The sequence below is a fragment of the Plasmodium gallinaceum genome (genome assembly GCF_900005855.1).
Source record: "Plasmodium gallinaceum strain 8A genome assembly, contig: PGAL8A_v1_119, whole genome shotgun sequence".
NCBI lineage: Eukaryota > Apicomplexa > Aconoidasida > Haemosporida > Plasmodiidae > Plasmodium > Plasmodium gallinaceum.
Genome location: NW_021628276.1, coordinates 1,178,518 through 1,197,428, shown reverse-complemented (window position 1 = coordinate 1,197,428; position 18,911 = coordinate 1,178,518). Strand labels below are relative to the sequence as shown.

At 18.2% G+C, this 18,911-nt stretch overlaps 7 protein-coding genes across 7 annotated transcripts; 3 read left to right on the top strand and 4 right to left on the bottom strand.

Annotated features, from left to right (window-relative positions):
- Positions 1-712: 712 nt before the first annotated feature.
- Positions 713-2,530, bottom strand: PGAL8A_00444400 (hypothetical protein; the record flags this gene model as incomplete). The annotated part of the gene is made up of 1 exon (XM_028673188.1): positions 713-2,530. One exon carries the CDS (start codon positions 2,528-2,530, stop codon positions 713-715), a length of 1,818 nt encoding a protein of 605 aa, XP_028529666.1.
- Positions 2,531-4,546: 2,016 nt separating this feature from the next.
- Positions 4,547-5,215, bottom strand: Sel2 (selenoprotein, putative; the record flags this gene model as incomplete). The annotated part of the gene is made up of 1 exon (XM_028673186.1): positions 4,547-5,215. The coding sequence occupies one exon, from the start codon at positions 5,213-5,215 to the stop codon at positions 4,547-4,549; it is 669 nt and encodes a 222-aa protein (XP_028529665.1).
- Positions 5,216-5,767: 552 nt separating this feature from the next.
- PGAL8A_00444200 (nucleolar protein Nop52, putative) lies at positions 5,768-7,609 on the bottom strand (the record flags this gene model as incomplete). Its single annotated transcript, XM_028673185.1, has 1 exon — positions 5,768-7,609. The coding sequence occupies one exon, from the start codon at positions 7,607-7,609 to the stop codon at positions 5,768-5,770; it is 1,842 nt and encodes a 613-aa protein (XP_028529664.1).
- An 814-nt stretch (positions 7,610-8,423) lies between these two features.
- On the bottom strand, positions 8,424-10,435 carry PGAL8A_00444100 (hypothetical protein; the record flags this gene model as incomplete). The annotated part of the gene is made up of 6 exons (XM_028673184.1): positions 8,424-9,728; positions 9,805-9,873; positions 10,003-10,098; positions 10,171-10,233; positions 10,300-10,353; positions 10,424-10,435. The coding sequence occupies 6 exons, from the start codon at positions 10,433-10,435 to the stop codon at positions 8,424-8,426; spliced, it is 1,599 nt and encodes a 532-aa protein (XP_028529663.1).
- A 741-nt stretch (positions 10,436-11,176) lies between these two features.
- On the top strand, positions 11,177-13,567 carry PGAL8A_00444000 (elongation factor Tu, putative; the record flags this gene model as incomplete). The annotated part of the gene is made up of 1 exon (XM_028673183.1): positions 11,177-13,567. The coding sequence occupies one exon, from the start codon at positions 11,177-11,179 to the stop codon at positions 13,565-13,567; it is 2,391 nt and encodes a 796-aa protein (XP_028529662.1).
- A 901-nt stretch (positions 13,568-14,468) lies between these two features.
- Positions 14,469-15,184, top strand: IscU2 (NifU-like protein, putative; the record flags this gene model as incomplete). The annotated part of the gene is made up of 2 exons (XM_028673182.1): positions 14,469-14,886; positions 15,036-15,184. 2 exons carry the CDS (start codon positions 14,469-14,471, stop codon positions 15,182-15,184), a joined length of 567 nt encoding a protein of 188 aa, XP_028529661.1.
- A 2,152-nt stretch (positions 15,185-17,336) lies between these two features.
- PGAL8A_00443800 (conserved Plasmodium protein, unknown function) lies at positions 17,337-18,794 on the top strand (the record flags this gene model as incomplete). Its single annotated transcript, XM_028673181.1, has 1 exon — positions 17,337-18,794. The coding sequence occupies one exon, from the start codon at positions 17,337-17,339 to the stop codon at positions 18,792-18,794; it is 1,458 nt and encodes a 485-aa protein (XP_028529660.1).
- Positions 18,795-18,911: the final 117 nt, after the last annotated feature.

The window sequence follows — 18,911 nt, the reverse complement described above, 5'->3', positions numbered from 1 at the left end:
TTCTTTACAGAAAAAAAAATTACGAATATTCCCTGAGAATATCTATTAAAAAGTATAAAAACTGCTTTAAATTTAAATGAAATATATAACTATTTTATTAATTTTTAGAAAGTTATTATATTCTTTTATTTATTTTATAATTTTATGTTCATTCAAGTTATTCGAAGACAAAAAAAAAAAAAAAAAACATTGAACATAGGAAGATTCTTCATATTTTTTTTTTTTTAATGAATATTTAACACGTAAGTAACATTAACAAGTGTGTATTTGCTTAAATATTCTTTGAAAAAGTTAATTTTTTTAAACAAATTATAATAAAATATGAAAAATTATTATTCCATTAAAATATATTTAATACTCTTTTTTATTATTTTGTTCAATATATTAATAGTTAAAAAATTTTTTTTGCACTTTTATAATGAATAAAATTTTTTGTGAAATATCTCTTTACATTAAATAAAAAAGCCTAATGAAAACATTTAAAAAATGAAAATAATAAATATTCTCTATATAATTTTTAATTTTAATTATATTCTACNAAAAAAAAAAAAAAAAAAAAAAAAACATTAGGTTGTAATTTTTAAATTTTTATGTATTTTTTTTGTAATTTTCCTTTTACATAGAATAAAAATTTGTATAAGAGAACAAATCAGTAGATTCATGCTACTTTGATAATTATTATATAGCTTCTTTTTTAATTTTTAATGATTTTTTATTCCGAATGTAAAATTTTTTCTTGTAAATATCCTATATTTATAGGTAAATGAATTATTATGTTTATTGAATTTTTTGGAAGTGAAGGTAAAGTAATACAAAGTTTCCTTCCATTTTGTTTATATTTATTAATATCATTATTATTAGAAGTATCTGTATTTGCACCTTCATTATTAGTACATTTACCTACAATTAATTTATCTTTTTCATTACTTTGACTATTATAACAATCATATATATGTATTTCATCTTCTCCATGACTTTCGTTATGATTATACTCATCTGTGCTTGAACTAAGTTCACTAGAATTTGTTATATTAGAATTCTCATTTACAATTGATCCATTCTCATTGCCTTCATTGTCATAACCATTTTCACCTTGAGATGGAATAGCTTCAGAAGTATTATAATTCTCATCCATATTTGTAGGATGAGTAACATATGGTGTAGGAAAGTCTTCATTTACGTCAGATTCATTCACATTACCTTCATTGTTATAATAACCATTTTCACCTTGAGATGGAATAGCTTCAGAAGTATTATAATTCTCATCCATATTTGTAGGATGAGTAACATATGGTGTAGGAAAGTTTTCATTTATAATTGATCCATTATCATTACCTTCATTGTCATAACCATTTTCACCTTGAGATGGAATAGCTTCAGAAGTATCATAATTCTCATCCATATTTGTAGGTTGAGTAACATATGGTGTAAGAAAGCTTTCATTTAAATCAGATTCATTCTCATAACCTTCATTGTTGTAATAACCATTTTCACCTTGAGATGGAATAGCTTCAGAAGTATCATAAATCTCATCCATATTTGTAGGTTGAGTAACATATGGTGTTGGAAAGTCTTCATTTACATCAGATTCATTCTCATAACCTTCATTGTTGTAATAACCATTTTCACCTTGAGATGGAATAACTTCAGAAGTATCATAAATCTCATCCATATTTGTAGGTTGAGTAACATATGGTGTAAGAAAGCTTTCATTTAAATCAGATTCATTCACATTACCTCCATTGTTATAATAACCATTTTCACCTTCGGATGGAATAGCTTCAGAAGTATGATAATTTTCATTTGTACTAAAATTATTTGTATGAACACCTTCAATGTCAGAACTCTCATTAGTATATGATCCATCTTTTAAATCATAATTATTATTATATTCTTGTTTAATTTTTCCATTTGTTTCAACACTTTCATTAAAAGGATATTTTTTACTTTCTGTATAATCATTAGCTACATCTGCAATATTCTTGCCATGTTCATTATTAACATCACCTATATCATGCTCACTATTTGTATTAACATGTATATTATGCAATAAGTTTTTATTATCAGATTCTTCATTATTTCCTACTGACAAATTATTTAATTCTTCATTGTCTGCTATAATATCTGCATTTTCGTTATACAGTGTATTACTATTATTTTCGGAATGTATTTCATCTAATTTATTTTTTTTTATATTTTCAGATGAATCTTGTGTAGTATCCTTATTCTCACCTTCGAATTTTTGATTATTCACATTATCTTCCATAGAATCTACAAAATTGATTTTTTCATAATCATTTAATAATATGCTTCTTTTTCTTCTGAGATTTCTTTTTTCTTCATTTCGTTCGTAACTTATTTCATTTGGTATATCTCTTGTATTTTTTTCATCTATTTTACTGTTGGATTGAGAGAATTTATTTTTTTGTGTGTCCTTCAAATCATTTATTACACAATGAGCAAAAAAGTGAGCATTATAATAAATACTTGCAAGTGCAAGTACAAAAATTAAGCTTAATGTCAATTTCATTTTATCTATTATATTAAAAAAATTATAAATCTTATTAGAATTTTATATGGTAATATGATAAAATAATAATTTTACTACAATACACATGTGCCACAATAAAATATACAAATATAAACAATAATATAATCTAAAAAAAAATAAAATGAAATAATAATTAAAAGAAAAGAAAACAAAACAAAATAATAATAATGAAAAAAATAAAATAAAATAAAATAATGATAATTAAAAAAAAAAAAAAAAAAAAAAATTAGACTAATTTTAGAGTATATTATAATTAAGAACTAATCTTATATATTTCTTATTTTTTTGTTTAGTAGCTCAAAATTCTAAGTGCCTATCTCACAGTTTAATAAAATTGCATGCATGTGATATAGAGAATAAATTATGGAACATATCTTATTTTTAATAATTTCATGTATTTTAAAATTTTTATTTTAATCACTTTAAAAAAGAATTATTTATATATATTTCTTTTTGCTTTCAAATTATTTATACGCATTTACATAAGTATATTTTTTTTTACTTTAAAAATTAACTGAAGACATTTAAAAGATTCAAAATTTAATATTTTTAGACCTTAATTTTTTTTATTATTTCTCAATAACTTATATTTTACATATGTATATGTACTACCAAACATTAAAATATTTACGAATTACACAGTAAACATGTATTTCTTTTTTTTTTTTAAAGAAATAGACAGTGCATTATTATTTGTTTTTTAAATAATTCATAATTCTTTCTTAGTTTCTCTGAATTGTTCTAAGATCTTAAACAATATTAGTATGTATGGTGTAATATAATCAAACGTAAAATATTTTAAAAAATGAACACTCATTTTCTGCATTTGTAAAAATTATTCACAACTATGATAAAAATACAAAAAAAAAAAAATTAACGAATTCATTAAAAATAATTACATTAATCGTTTTTTATATTTAAATATTACAATAAATATTCTCTTTACCTAAACAAAAAAGATGAAATTATAATGCATGTTCACAATTATTTCTATGAATTGACCATTTCTGCACTTCCTAAATATTATAAAAGGTATTATTATTTTAACAGGATGCTAAAAATATAACCAAATGCATTAATATTTATTTGTTTATGTGTGCAAAAAATATTAATTTTTTACTTTCCATTGTTTATTTTCTTCAACTCAGATAAATAATCTTAATATACTTTTTCTTTTGGAAAATTATATATTCCATTTATTTTTTAATGATGCATAATAAAAAATGTGTGAGTACTTAAAGTGATAAAAAGAACTAATATATTATATTATTTTGAAGTATTTATAATTTAATTAAAATTAATTATTTTTAAACTTGACAACTTATTTATTTAAAAAAATAAATATATGCAGTACAATGTTTTTTTTCTATGCTTTAACACATATTTGCAAGTGTGAAAAAAATTATATAAAAAACTTTAAGTCAAAACTTTTTTTTGTAAAAATATATGAAATAAATTTTAATTTCATGGAAAAATTATGATTAAGAATTATATATTGAATTAGTTATTTAATATATAAAAAGTTACTATAATAGACTTTTTTAAAGTTTTGAAATTTAAGGAAAATGCAAAATAATATTTTTTTCTATAAACAATTTTGTTGAATTTACAATTAAAAAAAAAATATATTTAAATAACCATGATGTAATTTATTAGTTAAATCTAAAAACTTCTTTTAAAAAATCTTTAAAAAAAAAAAAAAAAAAAAAAAAAATATGATAACCATTTTTATCCAAGTGTTTCTTCGATAAATTGTATTTCACATAATTTTTTATATGTGTCTAATCTTTTAATATGTATTTGTTAAAACTATTAATAAAAAAAAAAATATATATATTAATCAAAATATTTAATATTCATTTATATTCTAAAATGTAGATGAAAAAATTTATTTATCAAAAAATGTCTACCATGAATGGTTTATGACATTTTAATCATTTATAAATTTCATCATTTACATTAGTTATAGAAGAATATTATTTTTCCTTTCTATTTTTAAATATTTTTTAAATTTCTTCTTAACTGTTCAATAAATACATGTTCAATATAATAATCGTTATAAATTAAATTCCTATTCTGATATATATGAATTACATTTGTGTTACAAAGTATCCCATAAATTATATTAAATGAAAAAAACATAATAGCGAAAACAGCTAACTTTTTTTTTCTCATTTCTTGAAATATTCTATTATAATTTTCATTATTTATTAAAAAACTTGGCATGAAATATTCTGACTGTTTAGGAAAAATTACATTTATTGAAATTAAAATATAAATAAAAATTATGAAATAGCTAATCAATCTATAGATTAGAGCTGGCTTATAGTTCATTAAGAATATAATATACTTATTATTATCAACTGAAAACTTACTATTTTCAAGATATAATTGTGTTTCTTCTCCATTTAAAATATCAAAATATTGTTTTATTCTTTTTAAAACATATTGTGACTGTCAGGATTTACAAAAAAAAATTGATATATGATTATCACGTTTTATATACGAAGGTAATATATCCTTCTGAACAAAAAAAATTTCATATCCATTCTTAAATAAATTTCCTTGCTCTTTCTTATTTTCACTTTTTAAATAAATAAAGTCGTAACTCAAAAAAAGAAGAAAACATATTTTCAAAAAAAATTTCAAGTAACACATTTTCATTTTTTATTCATAAAAACTTTAATATTTTTTTAAATTTTTATTCAGGAATAAATAATTTAAAGTCATAATTTTTATTTTTTCTAAAATATATTATGTTCTCTTTTATATCTTTTCTTTCTCACTTTTTTTCACATTTCCCTGATATATTTCTTTTTCTTTTTTTTCTCTTTTTCTTAAATTTTTTTGGAGTTTTGTCAATATAAAAATAAAATGAAATATTTTGAAAATTTATTGTGAATTTTTTTTTAGAAAAAAATATTTGTTCAACACAGAAAATTTTTAACAAAAAAAATTAAAAAAAGAAAATTAAAATAAATTTATTTTGATAATAAAATATATATGTGGTACTTTTTTACTATTAGTTTAAAATTTTGAGTTTCTTTTTAAATAAAAAAAAAAAAAAAAAAAAAAATTATAAACAAAAAAGAAAAAATTAAATAAAAAAGAGAAAATTAAAGTACAAAAATATGAATAAAATCAAAAAGAAATAAAAACAAAAATATGATAAAAATAAAAGAAAAAAAAGGTTACAATTTTTTTTGTTTTTTTGCCCTATAAAAATGAAGGAATATTCACTAAGTTACGAAAATTATCTAAAAAAAAAAATGAGTTAACACTTTTTTTTTTATTCCGTGGAATATACTCAATTGTATTTTTTTTTAAATTGAAATGAACCTTTTTTGTTACAACAGATTTCGTTTTTCCTTTCTTTAAAATTGTTTTTTTAACCATACCACTGTTACCTTTTTCTAATGTTTCATTTTCCAATTTCATATTGAAATTATTATCCATGTTATTTTTTGTTTCTTTTTTATTATTTTCTTTTTTCAATTTTTCTTTCTTCTTTTTCATTATTTTACTTTTTTTTTGCTTTATACAAGCGTTATTTGTATCATTTATTTTATTATCTGAGCTTTTATTTTGTATTTTTGTTTCTTTCTTACTTGGTATTTCCTTAACTTGTAAATTACATTGTTTTTTATTTATTTTCATCATTTTTTTTTTTATTAAATTATTTTTTTGTGAAGTTTTTTCTTTTCCATTTAACTCATGTTCATTAAAAGCACAAATTTGTAATTTTGACTTTTCTTTATTATCATTAATACTAAATGAAAAATCTTTCTTGTTATTTTTATCTAAATTATTCATATTATATTTACCATTTATTTCACATTTTATATTTTCATAAGTATTTGTTTTAGTATTTATTTTATCTTTTTTTTTTAAATTCTTTTTGCATTTTTTTATTATACTTGTATTAAACGCCAAATTTTCAACCAGTTTTGCATCTTTTGTATTAGTCTTTTTTTTTTTTCCTTTTTCACCATATATTCCAGTTTTTTTCTTTATAACATTTTTTTTACCTTCATCTTCACAAATATTCCCCTCGTTTTTTATGTCGATATCTTTTAGTATTTTTAATTTTTTTTGATCTTTTTTTTTATTTAACACCTTTTTATTATGAAGAGGATAGTCACTTTTAAACTTTCCATTTTCTTCAAGTAATAATTCACTGTTAGTTTTTTCTTCATGAGTTAACTCTTTTTTTTCCGTATTATTATAGCATTTCTCAATAAAAATAGGAAATTTATTTTTCATCTCATTTTCTATTTTATTTTTTTTTTTTGTATAAAGGGATAAATTATACATATTTTTTAAAATTTTCTTTCCATATTTATATTTACATTTTAATAAATATTTATTAATTTTCTTCTTTAAAAGATTTTTCTTTATATCCATTTTTACTATCTTATTAAAAATCTTATTTTGTATTAGGTCAATTATATACTTCTTTTCTGTTGCACATGCAATTTTAAAGAAAGGGTCTACCAATAATAAAAATTGTTTTGTATCATAATTGATTTTTTCTTTTTTTGCTTCTAAAAAATTTTCATTTCCTAAAAACTCTTCAAAAAAAGTATCTACATAATTATAAAATAGCTCATTCGTATCATCAAAACTTTTTAAAATTATTCTATTATATTTTTTAATATAACTACTATTCCATGAGTTATTATGCAAAAACATCAAAAATTCAGCTTGAAAAACCCGGAATAAAAATAAAAATTTATTTAAACGATGTATATCTAAATTATTATACTTTGCTGACATAACATCCAAAAAGCATTGCAAAAATACAAAAACATTTTTTTTATTATCAAATATATGTATTAATCTACATATTTTCAAAGCTGCTTTTTTTTGTTCATTAATAGAATAACATAACCAATAATAATAAAATAATCCTTTGCATATGTATGTTATTTTATGCTTATTGAGAACTTTTTTATTTTTATTTATGTAATCATAAAGCATATTTATTCCTCTATCCCTACTTTCCTTTTCAACATGACATAACTTAACAAATAATGATTCTATTTCTGACTTACTCATATTATTTTTTCAGTTTCATAAATAATAAAAAAAAACATTTAAAAAAGGATATATTTAAATTAAAAAATATTTAATTATAAATATATCAATTATTAAAAATTGTGTTTATTTTTAAATTTTACATAATTTTAATATATATTTATGTTTTTTTTTAAAACAAATTATGTTTTTTATGTTTGCTTTCAACATTGTCAATATTCATAAAAGTTAATATTTACTATAAATATTTATAGAAATTAAAATAAAAAAATTTATTTAAAATATTTTAATGAAATTTTTATAACCTTTATAATAAAAAATAAAGCATTAAAAAAACTCTTCAATCCATTTTTTTTTTTTTTATATTTAAAAATTTGAAATGCATTAAAAAAAAAAAAAAAAATTTCAATATCAAATTACCAAAAGTTCGCAACTAAAAAAAAAAAAAAATTGAAATAATATTGTTCAAAAATAATCAATATTTTATATTTAAAAAAAAAAAAAATTAAATTAAAAATTAAAATTATCAAATATAAAAACAAAAAAAAAAATTAAAGTGAGATAAAAACTAAACAATAAAAAGTAAAAAAAACATAAAATTAATGAAAAAGTAAATACAATTTAGCAAAAAGACGAACTACGAAGATATTTAAAAAAATTAAACAATTATAAAAAATGAATGTGCTAATATTTTTATTTCCTTTATATATATAAAACAACGCTAATAAAACAATTATTTTAATACAATATAAACAAAAAAAAAAAAAAAAAATTATTAATACTTTGAGAAAATTAAACATGTTTATTTACTATAAAAATACAACTTTCATATAATTTACTTATATTGGCATTCTTTGATGATATTTTGAAGTGCTACAATGATGCTTTCGAAACTAACTTTATGTTTAATTATATTAATAGAAATTTCATTTATATAAGTGAGTATGTTATTTGAAAATATAATGATATTGTTAATTCTCATTTCAAGATCATTTAAAAATTTATTTTTTTCAACTATATTTTCTTCAAATAATTTAAAAAGTACTGAAATAAAATCATAAAAAATTTGTTTAATAGTTTGGTTCCTATTTATTAAATGTTCATTTTGATTTTGAAAAGTATTTATAAAAAATTTATTTATATATTCTTTGATTTTATTTATATTATCTTTTTTCATATTATATAAATATTTAATATATCTTTCCTTATAAAATTTTGCAAAGTAGTTGTTTTCATTCTCTAATATACTGTTAAAATAAGGATTACTTTTACCTTGAGAAAACTCTTCTGATTTATTCATAAATATATCTTTTTCATTTATTTGATCAAAAATACATGCTTTTTTATCATAAATATCATGTATCTCATTTCTTTTTTTTTCCTCATTTTCATTTATAAATATGTATGATTTACTTTTATATTTATCTCTCTTTAGAGAAATATTTTCAAGGTTTTTATTATCTTCATTATTATTAAAACATATAATTTTTCCCTCTTCTATTACCTGTATTTCTTTTAAATTGTCTATTAATATTTTTTTTTTTTCTTCTTTTTTTTTTAATTCTTTTATATACATTGCATTTTCACGAAATTTATTTTTTCTATTATTTAATGAAATTATTTCTTTATCAAATATATTTTTATTATCATTCTTATTAATATCTTTTAGAAAACATACTCTTGACAAATGTAAAAAGCTATATATCCTTTTTTTTAATGATATATTTTTTTTTATTATGAACACATTAACAGTGAAATAGATACAATAATGTTTTCCATAAAACTTATTTATACGAAATTTTTTTTTTAATTCTTTTTTTTTTTTCAAATATTCCAAATTATATACATCTTTCTTATTCTTTAAAATTATATATTTTCCAATTTTCTTTTTTTTTATATTTTTTTTACATTTAATACCATAAGATCTATTTTTGAGTGGGGGATTTTTAGGAATATTTATTATATGTTCTTTACTTAAATATGCTTTTTTTTTTCTAAAAATTATATCTTTTTTTTTAAATAATATTTTATTTCTATTCCTATTATCCATTTTATACAATTTTAAATTACTGTATTTTGAAATTTTTTTTTTCTCTTTCTTATGTAATCTAATAGGTTTATATATTTTCTTTATTTTGTCCTAAAAAAAATAAAAATAATAAAATAATATTTCTCTTATATTTATAATATTAGTTCTATTTTAATGTCTTTTTAACTATATCGAATATTCTTTGAAGAATACTATTTTTCTTATATAGGTATTTAATTTCCTTAGAATATTTTTTCTTAGAATAATAAAAAGAATAAAAACAAGGTATTTTTAATTTAAATAATACTTTCTATTTTCTTATATTTTTTGTGAAGCCATTATGAGTAAGTATATTATTATCTTGAATAATATTTTTATTTCTTACATTTGTTATGTAGAGATATTGCCTTTCTCTTTTCAATATATTAACTATCATTTTAATTTTTCTTAATTTATCTTTTGCTCTTTCGTTTTTTTCATTCTTAAAATATAATTAAAAAATAATAATAATAATATTACTTAAAAATTAAAATTTTTTTATCTTTTTACTAACTATAAAATTTTTTAAGTTCAAAACTTCATTTATAATTAGTTTGAAATCATTCTTTAATAATGCCTATACATTTTTTTTTCAAATAAAAACATATATTAATGCATACATTTATATATATATATATATTACTATTTTCGATTCTAATTCCATATTTTTATATTTTAATAGTTTTATCTTGCATTCCTTCAAAAAAAAGATATAATATATATCACCAATATGATTAATATAAACTCTTATAACAAATGTTATTTACTTGTGCACTCATTTGGTAAGAAATGCCTTTAAAATTATTTAGATTTTTCATTATATAAATTTAACTTTCCCTTATGCTTAAATTTTTTTTTTTTTTTTTGTCAAAATAGTTTATGTATTTAAAAAAATAAAAATAATTATACTAAAAAATTATTTTAAAAATATATATAGTCACTAACTACACACATGTTATCTTTCGTTTTATACCTTTAGCATGCACAAATACAAAAAAAGAATTTAAATATTTATTTCTCCAAATAGTGAATTATTCTATGATGTCTTTTTATACTCCTTTAACCTTTATTTTGTTGAATAATTCTTTAATATTTCTAAATATGTATGGAAAAAGATAAATTAATATTTTCATAGTAATAATTCATAATATAACTTAAATGTATATACATTAACAATATGCATTTCTCTGCTTTCTTATATATAATATTTATTAAACTTTCAAAATATATTTTTTTTTGTTTTAATCAAAACAACTTATAAATTTTACTGCCAATTTTTGTTAAAATATTATACCTTTATTTTATGTAATAAAAAAAAAAAGTAAAAATACCAATGAGGAATATTAGATTTTTCTTTTATTTTAATTTCCTTTTTTTTGTATAATTTTTTTTTTTTTTTTTTTATCTTTGTAATAAAAAAATTAAAAATGAAAATGTAATTGAAATAAACCCATTAAAATTAATATATTAAAAATTATAATTAAATAAAGATATACATATTATATATAATTAAATTTAAAATGGGTAATAAAAAAAAATTGAAAAATTTAGTTTATGATGATTATAAAGATGATTTTGAAGACTATGATAACTATGATGACCAATATTACTCAGAATTTGAATTTGTAAAAAGTACTAATTCTTTGAAAATAAAAAATAATGATAATTCTAAAAAGAATATAATAAAAAAAGAGGAAAAAAAAGAAAATATAAAAAAAAAAAATGAAGAAATTCAGATAACTTTAAAAAATAGTGAAGATAACAAATACATAATGCTGAATACATTAAATATTCTTGTATTAGGACATATTGATGCAGGTAAATCTACGTTAATAGGTGCATTATTATATAACTTGAATTACGTAAGTGAACAAACGATAAAAAAATATGAAAAAGTTAAAGAAAGCTGCAAGTACACTTTTATATTAGATGAAGAAGATGATGAAAGAGAAAGAAATATAACTCTTTTTAATAAAAGAAAAGAATTTTTTATATATTATACAAAAAATGATATAAAGCAAGCATACGACATTTTACTAAATAACAAACCTAATGAAAAAAATATGAGTTATAATAAAAATAATATGGAAAATGTACAGAAAGATGAAAATAAAAACATTTACATGAATAAAAGTATATTTGAAGATTTCTATAAAAAAAAAATAATACACAGTGATATTATTTGCTTTAGAAAAATTAATATTTTTGATACACCTGGACATAATGAATTAGTAAATAATTTACTTTCATGGAGTTTTTTTGCAGATTGTGCAATTTTACTAGTAGATGCGAACAATATTTATAACAAAAAAAATGATGAAACATATAAAGACATTTCTATATTAAAATCAGTTGGAATTTCTAATGTTATCATAGTGGTGAATAAATTAGATTTGTTTGATTATGATATAAAAGTTTTTGAAAATGTGTGCAACACAGTAAAATCCTTTTTTGAATGCGAAAAAAATGATAGTATCTTTGAATTTATTATTAATAATAATTTTTACATACATGTAAAATGCTTTGAAAACTATAGCACCCTATTTGAAAAAAATTTAATATTCACACCTGTTTCAGCATACAAAAATAAAAACATAGTAAAATTTGAAAAAGGTAACATATCATTATTCAATTGTAATTTTAGTTTATATGATGAAATAAAATATATGAATATAAAAAAAGATTTATTTTTATTAAAAGTATGCGAAGAAATTTTACATGAGAAGAAGCAAAATTTAAGTTCTTATTATAATTTTATTAAAAATAATAAGTTATTTGCAAATAATATTTTTTATAATTCATATAAAAGTAGCATATTAAACCCAATTAAAAAAACTTCAGATGAAGATAATACATTTATAGGTGTTATTCAAGATTTTACAGAAGCAAATAACTTGATAAAAGCAAACATTAAAATATTAGATGGAATTTTAAAGATTCAACATAATTATACTATATTGCCACTTAAAGAAAAAATAACCATAAAAAAAATAGAAAAAAATAGTTGCTTTTATAAATATGTAAATATTGATAACTTATCTAATTATTTAGCAAAAGCAAAAAACTTCAATTCGTTTAAAAAATTTTTATTGGAATTACCAGATTCTGGTATTTCAGAGAAAATAGAAAATCAAAATTTAAATGAACAAAATAGTAAAAATTGTGAATGCATATATAGTTTAAAAGAAAAGGATTTTATAAATTCTATACAAATGATATCAAAGTTAGCAAACGCTTGCTCATTTAATGAAAATATTACTATAACTAACGACATTGTAGAAAATATTGTTCTTAAAATTAATGACAACAAAATAATTAACGGTTGCGTTTTAGTAAATAATGAAACAAAAAGTAATAATTACGACAAAAATAATGAAAATTTTTCTTTATATAATATAAATAATATTTTTATTTCTAATAAAATGATGGTGTTAATAAAAATTAACGAAATACAAATTCCAGTAGTAATAGGTAGACAATACCTTCTTTATTCTTTAAATTTTTCGCATAGTATAACAATTAAAAATATACACTGTATTTATAAAAATAAAAATTGTTCTTTCAATTCTAGTGATTTATTAGATAATAATTTAAATAGCCTCAACCAAAATTTGACAGAAATTAGTAATTCAAAAAATTATAAAAAAAAAAATAATACATTTTATGAAAAAATTGAAAATAAAAAATGTCTACGAAGCTTTGATATTGGTATTATAGAAATTGAAATTAATAACAATTCTTTAATGTGTGCTCAAAAATTCAAATATGACTTAAATTATTTTATTTCTTTTTATAATTATTTTTTTAATATTTATGACTTTCTTTCCTTTGCAATTTCTCCATTATCTCGCTTTATTTTATCTGAATCAAATAAAATAGTTGCTAGTGGATTAATATTAAGTGAAGAGTAAATATTTTAGGTATAAAAACGTATAATTACATGTTTCATTATAGGACATTATATTCCCATTATTTTCTTTCTTTTTATCATTATAACACTATATCCAATTTTTAATATTCAAAAAAAAAAAAAAATGAACACAAAAATTTTCAGAAATTGAATTAAATATAAAATATACATAAAAAATAATCTCTTACATATAAGTTAAAAAACATTTTAACTATCTTATATGCATGACTTCACTATTTTTTTTTTTTTTTTTTTTTTTTGTCAAGAATTTATAAAAAAATGAAATTTTATCATTAAAAAAAAAAAAAATATAATAAATATATAAAATTATTTTGAAATTTTTCAGTTATTTTTAACATTTTAATTAGTTTTTTATTAATTCATTTTCAAGACTTCAATTTATTTTTAATTACAAAAAATATTTTTATAGAATCATTATATGTATTATATATATTTTTTTTTTTCATCATATTTACACATTTTACCTTTTTAGGTACCTTATCTTCTACTTTTAATTCCTTTATCCTTTCTTCAATCATTTTTTCCCATTCATTTGAATTAAGTTCAATTTGACTTGGTTCATATGGAAACATTGTGGCTCTACTTTAATGAAAAAAAAATTTTTGTAAAATAAAAAGCAAATCAATATATATATATTTAAAAATAATGAAAATATTTTATCGAAAAAATGTTTTTTTCAATTTTATATTCACATTATTAAATAACAATTTATAAAAATTTAATTATTTTTGTGTAATTTCTCATTTTTTAAAATTAAAATTATTATATTTTTAAATTTGCAAATAAAAAAAAAAAATAAAATAAGAAAAAAAAAGAATTTTTTATTTACCTTATCAGAATTTAATTAATGATAATTTTTCTTATTTTGGTTCTATTAAAGCATGATTCACTTTAAAAATATATCTAATAAACTATTATGCTTCAAATGGAAAATAAAATTTAATACTTATAAAAAAGCAAGTGTGCATTTTTCAGATTATGTAAAAATACAAAATAAATATCCGATAAACAAAATAACCCCTGCTTTTTTTTCTACTTCAAAAAATTCAGATTACATTAATTATATCAATGATATAAATAGTTTCCTTGATATATTTCAGAAAAACTTAGAAAGTACTTCTAATAATGAAAATATCGTTTCTGTATTGCAAAAAATAAAAAATGAAAAAAAATACGAAGAAAATGAGGACATCTTAGAAATAATAAGTAGCATAAAATTATTAATAGAGAAAAGAGTTCGTCCAATAATTTTAAATGATGGTGGAGATATAAAATTTATTTGTTTTGATATTGACAGTGGTAATTTTATATTATTTTTATTTTCTTTTATACATTTATAAGATCTGTATTTATTATTTTTCTATATTTTAATAGTTTTCAGTAATATATAGATTATTATTTTTTTTTAACCTAAAAATTTAAAATAATACGATACTTTTTTCATTTAGGTATAGTTTACGTACAGCTAGAAGGAGCTTGTGTTACATGCTCACAAAGTGAAATGACTCTCCAGTACATGATAAAAAATATGTTGACATATTACATATCTGAAATTAAGGAAATTAAAAATGTAACAAAAAATGGAGATATTATTTAACATAAACAAAATATTGAATTTTGTTAAAATGTAAATTAATTTTTGAAAAAAGAAAATTATTTTTCTTTATGCTATTTATATAACAATAATGTTAGAAAGAGGAAATATATTAATTTTAAATAAATAATATTATAAAACATATATTATTATAAAAATGAAAATAATTATAATAAAATAATATTCTCCTTTATATTAATTTTTATATGCATAAAACCGTTGAATAAAAATATCCTCCATAAAATAATTTTTTGTTTCAATTAATATTATTATCTCGTCTTTTAAGAGGGTATGAAAATATATTTTATTTATCCCAAAAATAAAAAAATAAATATTTTTATTTTGCAAATAAAATTTACATTAACTCATGAACTATATATTGAATTAAAAGTTATAAAAATATACACCATATTCCTTATTTATATGTATTATACATTTATTTTTATTATTACAACGGTAATTTAAAATTTAAGATTGCATATATAAAATAATTTAATTAATAACATAAATGACCACAATACATTTAATTCCTACAATGAGCAATTATTTAATTTTTGCCACAAGACCTTATTTATCTTCTTTCTATAAGTCCTTGCTTATTTTTATATATAAAATAAAAAATTTTATTTATTATACCAACAAATGAATATTTTTTTGAGAATTATTATAAAATTATAACATCTAACTTCATTATTATGCTTAATAAAAAATTGAATTAAATACTTCAAATAAAAAAAAAAAAAAAAAAAGGCTTAAATTTAACATTTGTTTACATAATAGACAAAAAGTAAAATACAGCAAAATTCTCATAATTTTTATGATTTATTTTTTTTTTTTGAATTATCTATTATTTATAGCACGTTTCTTTTGAAGATACAAAAAGAGAACTCTATAATATATAATTTTTCTTCATATAGATATATGTAAAATATCGAAAGTAAAAACACGAAGTATGTATACATAGGGCATAAGCTCTATATAGTTTAATAATAAAATACGTTTTAAAGAAAAATTGCTTGTGTGTAATATATTATTTTCCTTTATTTTGTTAATATAAAAAAAAATTATCTATAAAATGTGTGTGCATAAATTAATTTTTTTTTAATCATTAAATATTTCATATATTTCGTAAAGGAAAAAAATTATTTATCTATTGACTTTTCAAAAACATTGTATAATTTTTGGGATCTCTTTAAATATTCATTTCTTCTTTAAATATAAAGTTTAAATAGCTCTTTTTTCCAAAAAAAAAAAAAATGATAAAAAACCACAAAGAAATTATCAAAATTTTTTATTTCAATCTGTTTTTTTTGCATTTTAAAGCATATTGCAAAAATTATTTATAAATATATACTGAAAAATTCTTTTTAAATTTTTGTGTTTTTCAAATCTAAGAAAACAATATTTTAAGTTGTTCATGCATCATTGAATTCTCAATTTTGTTAAATATATATTTATAATTTAACCATTTTTTTTTTTTTTGTTATGAAATGTGTAAATGCAAATCAAAAATATTCATGATAAAAATATATACTTACATGAATAAGATTTGTGGTATTTCCCAAACCTCTATATATTTTAATGTGCATTTTCATTTTTAAATATGTACAAGCATGAATTTTAAAACAATAAAATTCTTTTTTACAATATAAAGACAATATTTCAATAAATATTTTTAATGAAATAAAAATAAAAATCTATTGATTTCTTACATGTAATTTTATCTTTCTATGTATTTTAGAATATGTCAAAATGTCAAAAAGAAAAATATGAAATTACAAAATTGTATTATCTTAATTTCCATATGTATAAATATTTACATAAACTGACATAGTTTTTATGCTGTATCTTCAAATTTTTTTTTAGATCGATAGATAAAATTTATATCGAAATTCAATAGTTTTTGTTTTTTAAAATACTAATAATAAAACTTTAAAGTAACAATAAATTATATGTAAACTTTGGAAAATTATATTCCTTCATTAATAAAAAGTTTAAGATCCAAAAGAGTTCAATTAAATTTTAATTAATAAATATTATTATATTAATATATTATATATGAATAAGAAAAAACCCATGTTTTATTTTATCTTTGAATTGATAACTCTATTGAAGATTATTTTATTTAAAATAGACTTAAAAATATAAAAGTACAATGAAGAGCAATCAAAATAATATAACAGATGAATTATTAAATGAAAAAAAAGATGTAAAATTAATAAATGAATCCGAAGAAAATAAATATAATTTAAAAAGTGAATCACATTCTAGTTCAGAATTTGAATTCAATTTCAAAAAAAACATTACAGATAATTTTGAAGTAAAAAACAGAGGATTGTTTAAACTTTCCTTGGGAAATCAAACATATTTAAAATCAAATCCCATTAATGAAAATGAAAATGAAAAGAAAATATATGATCCATACAAAAAAAAAAATTTGGAATATGATAATAAAAATAATGGTATAATAAAACCTAAATTTTTAGAAGAAGATAAAACAAAAAACGTTGACGAAAACAAAGATAAAATAATATCTAAACTAAAAAAAGAAATAAAATTGTTAACCAACAAACTAAAAGAAAAAGCAGATAAGATAGAAAATGTGCAAAAAGATAACTTTCACTTAGAACAAATGTATAAGAATAAATATTATATAGATATTAAAAAAGAAAAAAAAAAGGTAATTGATATTCACTCTAAAAATAATGAATTAATAAGAAGACTTAATTATTACAGTGAATCTTTTCAGCAATTAAAACAAAAAATTCGATGTTTAACTAGAAATGTTCTTTCTCTTATTCAGTGCATTGATACCACTGAAAATTTAAAATTTTTATGTAAGAATATGAATGATATTTCGGTTATATTAGAATCTACCGAATATAAAAGTTCCGAAGAAGATAAATATGAACCTAAAGAAAATAACGAAAAACTAAATATTTTTAATTTAAAAAATGTAAGGAATAGAAATAAAAAAAAAGAAAATAGGGATCCTACAAAAAAATTATACCATAGTATAAGTTCATTGCATAATAATTATAAATTTACTCCAAATTGCAAATGTACAACTAAAAAAAAAGAAAAATTAGGATATATATTAACTAATAAAAAAACTGATTTTTTAAAAAGTGATTCATTTTTAAACTGTTGTAAGAAAATAAATAAACAAAAGAAAAATCTACCTAATTCTCCAATAAAAAAAAAATACTCATTTGAATATTATTATAACTTAAAAAAACCTAGTAATATAAATTCGAAAAAAAAAAATACATTACCAAATTTGTCAATACATATGAAGAAGATATCTCCTGAAACCACTGAGAATATATTGAACTTATTTAGAAAAACAAGGAAAATTAATTATTTATTAAGAAATTCCTTAAATGTAGAAAATTATAAAAAAGATAATTCTCAAAAAAGAAATAAAAGTAATGGAAACTACAAAAAAGAGAGTGTAAAGCGAAAAGCATCTATAGAATATACACTAAAAAATAATTATTATTCTATAAAACGTAACTCTAATTTAAAAAAAGAAACATTGAATAATTTATTATCAAAAGAAATACACAATAGAAGCATTATAGATAAAATTACCAAAATTTCAAAAATATAGTTCCATTTAAGAATCGGAAATATAAAAATCCTAAAGAATTGATCAATGTTAAATCCTTCATAGTTTTGAAAATAAAACTAAGGCTTTAAAAAATAATTTACATTAAATTTCATAAAT